Source organism: Pinus tabuliformis, chromosome 6 (genome assembly GCF_031772625.1).
Source record: "Pinus tabuliformis cultivar Carrire ecotype Pingquan chromosome 6, CPIR1, whole genome shotgun sequence".
NCBI lineage: Eukaryota > Viridiplantae > Streptophyta > Pinopsida > Pinales > Pinaceae > Pinus > Pinus tabuliformis.
The window spans coordinates 1,094,561,529-1,094,569,622 of record NC_142292.1 but is presented as its reverse complement, the minus strand read 5'-3'; the positions used below and the strand labels follow the sequence as shown (position 1 = coordinate 1,094,569,622).

Genomic DNA, 8,094 nt, shown 5'->3' with positions numbered 1-8,094 from the left:
TGTAAGGTTGAACAAGGCACTAGAAATTTTAACTTGGCCCATATGAGCAATCCTCTTAAGTGTGAGGGTGTACACCCTCTCCCATGCTTACTTCCCCTAGTTTAGTCTTGTGCCAAAGCTTCCTCCACATGCCAAAATGAAGTCACGACACTATAATTCCAAAGGGCAAATGGGTGGCATGCACAAGTCATCACATCTCTCCCATATTCACCCTATCCTTAAAGAATTTATGTTTGTATTTGATTTTCACAATTAAATATTTTTGGTAGAGTAACTAAACCTAATTTTTAAATAAAAATCTATTAATTTTTTTAAGAAAGCAAAAGCCTATTCATACACGGTGACAATGTCCTATTTTCTATATTGACATTAGATTTACTTTCTTACTCTTATGTCGAAGAAAACTAAATCTCAACTTTTATGTATCACACCATTTTCTTCTTATTCCAAGAAAACTAAATCTCAACTCTTTATGTCTCATCCCATTTTCAACTATAATCATCTATAATCATCTCAACTATAATCTCTCTTTCCGTTGTCAGTTTACATTTTTCTTCGCAACCACGCAACTCTAAGCTTTGAATGGACAAATTCACTGCTAGTTGAACGTAGTCGAAACACAGCTGAACCTAAAGCTCTTTGGCTGGCAGGGACGGGAGAATAATGAGCTTCTTAGCGGGCAGATTGGCGGGTACAGAGGGTGCATTCTTTGCCCAGCAGTCCAAAATTGCAGCTGCTCGTCTTAGAGAGAAGCTGGGCGATGCAGATTCTCCATCCACATCCGCTGCTCAAAAATTTGGCAACTATTCGGAGAGTAAGGCAGATGTTCTTCCAGAGATACTCAGTCATTCCATGCCACCATACACATATTCTGGACAGGACGTTTCTGCCTCTTCTTCTCTATGTACGCAGTCTTCGCTTGCTTCTGTTCCCTCCCTCTCCACAAGAGGAAAAGGAGGAGGTGGAAGTGACCAGTTGGGCGGCTATCACGACCCAAATGTAATGAATCCTCTCAATGCATGGGTTTCGCTTCCCAGGGCAACCTTCGGTCCTAAAAGGCAAGTATTGGACAATTAACTAATTCCCATCACAATGTTTGGTTTGAATTGTTCCCTTCAATTCTTCTCTATTCTCATATTCGCAAGCACAACGACTTAGGCTCTTCATTGTCGGAGGATTTAATCAAAGACTAAGACCGGAGTTTCATGTAATTCACTGTCTGTAACAGAGCCTGTCATCAAATGAGGCAATGCAATTTTAACATTTGGAGCACCCGAGAAATATTTGTGAATAGATACCTGCCTTTTTCAGGCTTCCAGGATTGGCTCTATCAGTATTAGATTCGCAGTACCAATCTCTGATTAGGTAGGTCTTGAATTAGTAGCCTCTCTTAGCAGATGCACGTGATGTCTTCAGTAAGCCCAAGGAAGTTGTGAATCCGTAGGAGCTTACTATGCACTAGTCAGACCACCCCTAGAAATGCCACGGGCTACGTGCCTGTCTGTTGGTGTCTTTTGCAGGGTTGATAGTAACTACTACTTATTCTCTAAGTAGAGAATATTTGTTACAACTTACAAGAACATGTTGCCGAGAGCTTGATAGCAGTGTCATCAATGATGACACTTTTTCATTCCACAGGTAAAACAATTTTAAATTAATGATGGACTAAACCAATTATTTTCACAATTCTCGACTAAAATACGTAAATGTTTTTTTTTCGTGACCGAAACATAATTTTGTATTAAATTCAATAACTGCACCGAAGCTAGCATCAAGGTGCATTCTTCAGAGCTACCTGTTTGCTACCAAACTGTACATTGATAGCAACAAAACAGAATATCTGATTTGGCTTTTAAAAGTCCAACCGTAGGCGTCCCAGCTCTTAAACTTGCTGCTTGCAAGAATAAATTCTTACAAATTGTTTCATAAGATAATGTAAAAACAAAACATGATTAACTGCTATGAGGAATTCACCCTTCACTTGTCCATTGGGGCATCCAAGGTTTGTTGAGTACCCATTGAGAGTCTTGAGTCTGCTTCTTTTTCTCCTTGTTCTTTATTTGTTTTCCTTCCTCTTGTTAATGGAGAAAACTTCTACAAAAGAGGGAGATTTCGAGACTTCAAGAGTCTTCTCTCCCTCTCTCTCTTCACCAATCTTTTCCTCATTTGAATCAAGATCCTTTTCTTGAGGAGCTGTCAAAGGCTCAAAGCCCAAATTGGGGTCCCATCGTTGTTGGATGAAGCAAGTACCACAGATTCTGGTTATGTTTCCTTCACATGTGAAGCTACAAAAAACACCAGCGAGGTCTCTTCTCCGTTATTTGGAGTTGTATTTTCTGTTTTCTTTTGTTTTTTTGATGCTGACCTAGATTTCCACTCTGAGCTGTTCTTGTGAGAGTCTTTCTCAACCATTCCCTCTTTTTCTTCTTCTTTAGTTTCTGGAACTTCGTATCTGTTATAGGAGAGATTAGACGAGCATGATTGGGACCTTTTGTTAGGCTGAATCCCCTTAGGCTGTTGTTTCTTATGCTGTCTTGAAACTTGTTTGAATTCACCTTTCTCTTCATTGTTTTGAGGAGTTGAAGTCAGCTTATAGGATGGCTGAGTTTCTTGGAGTTTAGGACAACTTTTGGCAAAATGCCCATTCGCATGGCAAGAATTACATTAAAAAACACTTGTTCATAAACAAGGGCCTGAAGATGGCTCAAGCCCTTCAAATTGAGATGAATCGCCTTTCGTAGTACCTTTCCAAAATACATTTCCACACATATTTTGGTACATGTGAAGCTATTCCCCTTAGGTTTAGTATGAGTTGTATAACGACCCAACTTGTTTCTAATAGCTTGAAAATGTTGTCACCCTAGAAGATAAAGGGGAGGTGTGCAATCTAATCCATACAAGAGCAATAGAGATCTCCATGTTTGGGTTAAACTTTAGAGCTAGTGGGTGAGAAGCATTCTCTTCGAATCAATGTAGTAAGGACTGTTGGTTTTCTAGATTTCCTAGACTGATAATTACTTCCAATATATTTATCTATTAATTTATCTGATATTTGTTATTAAGCAATTACACATAGAAAATCTTCAACAGTAAACAATAATGCCCATAATATCAAGAAGAGATAGTCAAACAAGAGGACACAAAATTTACCCTAGGAAAACCCACATGGGGAAAAACTCAACAACCTTTTCCTTAGAGAAATTTATCCATTCAACAAGGAATACATTTGTTCTTTCCAGTTAAAATAAGAAACAAGAATAATCAGAGTCAAACCCAGGTCAAACCTGGTCAACCAGCATAAGAGTAGCCTCATAAATTTGGTTAGCTTGACCTCAGAAAATTTGTCCTTCGTTCTAGCCCTACATTAAATCTAAGAGTAGTCCTAAATTCTGCCTCAGATTGGTCTGAATTCTATCTCAGAGGTGATCCGAATTCATACTCTGTTGAGGAGGACAAATGGCCTATATATAGGCATTTCAAGAGCCCGAACGGGTGTGGCCCTTCACTGGGGCCGAATTAACATTTTGGAGGCAAAATTCATGTTTTTGAAATTCAGATTTTCTTCTTATGAAGCCTACTTGAAGTACAGTTCGTATTTGTCAATTTTAAAGGGATAATACAAATTACGCAGGCCAATGTTACCAGACTCAGAATCGGAAATAAATCAGCGAGGCAAAAGAGCGAAGAGTTTTAATTGGAGCGGGAAAAAATCAGTGAATTCAATAAATAAAAATATACACATATATTGAATTAAAAAAAACATTTTTCATTGATATTAAGTAAAGCCATGTCACGGCCTGGAGTATGCCGTAAAACTGCTTCTGCTTGGCTAAGAGCTCGTCTTCCTCGGACGTAAGGAAACAGGTTAACGGCCCAAGACCCAGAGGCATCTGGCAGGAGTGAAAGCCTGCTCCCTTACGGACCACCAGCGGGTTATTACAGGTGGCGTGGTTTTCCTTGATAACAGTGATGAGTTAAACCGACATTCGCGGATAGCAGCCAGAGATGGCTGTCCTCACTGTTGGTTTGACACCTGAGTTTGATAGGTTTTGCCACCTTTGGAAAAAAAAAAAAAAAAGTAAAGCCATGTCCAAACAATGCATAATATCAATAGATGTCCAATATATCATGAATGAATAAGTATCTCATATATGTTATGAGTCCAAACATGATCCAAAGTACTGAGTCCTGACTCCTAACCAGTGACTACATAGAACTAGAAGCATCTGCTTGTAAAAGTTTACAAAAAACTGCATACTAATCAGAAAAAATCAGTAACTAAGAGTCTAAGACTCTTAAGAGTGAGACCCAGAAGTGATTCCTTCCACTCCTTCGCTTGCTTGACTCTCAAAGTTCTCCTAGTCATGTAGGCTTAAAAGAGGAGCCTCCTCTAATTGGACCCAATCTGCTGCATTTGTAGTTTGCAAATCTATCTCTTCAAGGTCTATTGGTGAATGATCCAAACCTGTCATTATCATGAGACATTGAAATGTGAATTAAAGTTTGACTTTGAACTTTAAAGTTAAACTTTAAAATGCAAATCAGATTATGAAACCTTCAAATTCAAGCTTTCATCGAGTATTTGCTTGTTGCGAAGTCGTAGATTGTAGTGGACGAATACAAGGTCATTTAAGCGCTTTTGTGTCAATTGGTTGCACTTCTTAGAATGTATTTTCTCAAACATGCTCTAGTTGCGCTCACAACCTGAAGCACTACATGCTTGGTTTAAGGTTCAAATGGTGAATTTCTTCAAATTTGGCGTATCACTACCAAAGTTTTTCCACCAAAGACCTAGCAAGTGGCAAGGGTTCGTGAGTAGACATACTAAATACTAATAGTAAAAACTTAAAAAGACAACAAAATTTAATAAAGCATTTAACATACGAAATAAAGTTTAAACAAATTTAATGAATTGATGAAGCCTTCAAGCCTCAAAGGGTACCTGGCAACATCTTAGACCTTTCTCGTACAACATTGGTATAGGCAAATAATTTAGTTGGCGCTCTATAATCCTGTAGTTGGGAAAAGGCACGACTTTGAAATTCTGGATCAGGGAAGCACCTTTCCATGCATGTCATAAGTCCTCTGCCAACCTTCCCATCCTCATTAAATTTTCTCTTATCATAAAAATACTGTGGGTTTAAGAAGTACCCAGCAACATGTAAGGGGGAATGCAATTGCCTATCCCAACGTGCATCAATAATGTCCCAAAGAGGCATATACTTTGCCTCCTCATCCCCATATCTTCTTTTGATGGCCTCCTTTGCGAGATCCATCGCCTCATAAATGTAACCCATAGCGGGTTTGTCACCATCAACCATCCTGAAAGTTCAAGCTTTCAAATTTAAAGAAATATGAAACATTGAAAATAAAAAGAAGCTTGAAATGAAATTTTAAAAATGAAAAAATTAAAAGACTTGAAGTACCTGAGAACTCTAACAAGGGACTCTATCACAACAATAATCTCTTCGACATCTTTCCAAAAACTGTCAATAAACACAACTACAACAATTTCAAGGACTTCAAGGGTCTTGGAATGTTTAGATGCCATCCACTTAGGTCCCAAGAACATCCTCTTTAGATTTATCTTTTGCTCAACCTCAAATTGCAAAGATATGAAATTTGTTGCAAATCTAGTCATTGCAGGTCGAACAATTCCTTTACCTTTAGTGTATTTTCTCATGGTGTTCAGGACAATAGTGTGGTTGTATAGGTATTTGGTTATGGATTTTGCCTTCTCCACAACCTCATGTATCCAATGAAGCTTACCATTGTCCTCAAGCATTAAATATATGCAATGGGCAACACAAGAGGTCCAAAAAATAGTGGGGTGCCTAATCTCAAAAAGTCTACCAACAACCATATAATTCGCTGCATTGTCGGTGAAAATTTGTACAACATGTTCTTCTCCCACTTCTTGAACGACTTCCTCCATCATTTCACAAATAAGCTGGGCAGTCTTAACCTTGTCTGAGGCATCCACTAATTTGAGAAACATTGTGCATGCTGGACAAGATACAAGGAAATTTATTAAAGTTCTATTCCTTTGATCTGTCCATCGATCACTCATGATGGTGCACCCTGTTTCTACCCATGATGAACGAAACTCAGATAGCACAAGCATGACATCTTCAACACTTTCTAACAATAAATCTGTCCCAAGTCTCTCTGATGAAGGGGCTTTGAACCCTAGACCTCAACAACAACAACATCAATCATAGCTTGCTAATAAGGACTTCTGGCACAGTGGAAAGTTGTGTCAGAATAGTACCAAAAGTTAGCAATGGCCTTCCTTGCCTGACTATGGATATTTTTTTTCCAACCAGTGGCATCCAAGGTAGGTTGGGAACCAGGTTTTGTTTGGGGAGCAAAAAAGGTGTTTATGTTTCCACCTCCAGCATTGAATGCAGGAGGATTCGTTTGGCCTTCAGTTTGACTTGGACTTGGAGGCATGTGTGGGAAACTCGGGAACTGCATTGAGGATTCAACAAAGGGAGATGACAAGAGGGTAGTGGAAGAAAAATTCTCAACTCCAAAAGTTCCTATTTCCTTTTTTTTGCTTTGATTTCTTGGCATTATGCTGACCCAACATATCAATGGCCAAGGTTGCTTGGTGTTTGGCATTTTCGTCAACATTTTTGCAGAGACCTATATCATGGCCGGGTATCTGTGCAAGGTGGTACTTGAATCTATAAATGCCTCCACTACATTTCGCTTTGCAAAATTTACAAAGGAGCTTGGGTCTCCAGGAATCTTGTCACAATAAGCCCAAGCAAAGTTCTTCTCCCTCAACGTTATTGTTGTTTTGGATTTGTGTTTAAATTGTGTCTTCTGTTTAGATTTGGAGTTGTGCATTCTACTTAATTTGGCTCTTATAAAAGACAATAAAAAATTAAAATTAAAAATGCCATAAATAACTTTGCAAAAAAGAGGGTTGGTTTTAAAGGATTTGAGGCTTTGTTAAGGATCAAAGAGGAGTCTGTCCAGCAACACAAGAACATTTCGACCTAATATATCATTATGACCTTGAAACATAAGTAGGTATATATGAGGAAATGCTACATAAAGGAAATACTATCAACATATATTGCATTGTAATCTTGAATTTGCAAGTTTGTTTAGCATAAGACAACTGAACCAATACATCAATAATAAATTCTGGAAGAACAAAAATACCCAAAGTTGTGAATGCATGGTTAAAGCCTTTGGAGTTGGCAAGACATCGACCAAGGAAGGAATGCTTGATGACTTGGCCGGTGGTTGGTATGAAACCATTTCTTAGTGCATTTTAAAAATCTATTTAAGCCCCATTTATAGGGTTGAAAAGTCATAACCAAAGGAATACATCGAACATTCGATTGCTGAACAGTGAAACTTGAAACTTGTCATTGAAAACGACATTGAAACTTCAATATAGTAATATACCTATTATTTAAGCCAAGTGCCAATGTACCTCGATTGTTGAACAGTGAAGCGGCTAAGCCTGAAGGTAACACATGCTGAAGGTGACGCGCGATTGCCCTAGGGCCGATATGGAGTCTAGATAGAGCACATGTTGGCAACTGCCCGATATGGAGTCTGGACTTAGGCTCACGCTGGCGGTTGCCCGATATGGAGTCTGGATTGTGTAATAGTGAGTAATGATTGATTACTGAAGGTCTCGGCGTATGAGTTGCGGGCCTGAGCAATGAGAAATAAATTTTGGAACGACCGACGTTTAGTTATTAGCAATGTGGCATACCTAAACTTTAAAAACTTGTGCTTGTCGAGTCAAGGACGAAAATCGAATAAATCAGAATCAATCGTAGGAATCGGCTTTAATCGGCAACTCGCGTTGACCACGAGTCAAACTCGGTCAACGCGAGTTTGACTCGCAAAGATTTGGACCGGATCGTTTGGAGGGCGAGCAGATTCCAACTCGCAATTGATTGGCGAGTCCTGTTTCATTGATGCAGGCCAATCGAAGCTACAAAACTCCTACACTCCCTCTTAGTTAGGGAGGTATTCATAATGACTTCCACAAATGTTCTCTTGTTGAAAAATTTCTTTAAGGAAAGGTTGAATAAGCTAGCTATGTTGATGTGTCAATCCACT

At 38.9% G+C, this 8,094-nt stretch overlaps 1 protein-coding gene across 3 annotated transcripts in view; it reads left to right on the top strand.

The window, feature by feature from the left end:
• The first annotated feature begins 497 nt into the window (after positions 1–497).
• LOC149262730 (coiled-coil protein) overlaps positions 498–8,094 on the top strand; it is a 382,714-nt gene continuing 375,117 nt past the window's right edge. The window contains exon 1 of one of the 3 annotated variants that reach the window (XM_089425113.1): positions 498–1,058. In XM_089425113.1, coding sequence (XP_089281239.1) covers positions 664–1,058 — 395 coding nt within the window. In that variant the 5' untranslated portion in view covers positions 498–663. The remainder of the gene's footprint in view (positions 1,059–8,094) is intronic. The other 2 variants (XM_089425116.1, XM_089425111.1) reach the window with 2 other exon arrangements.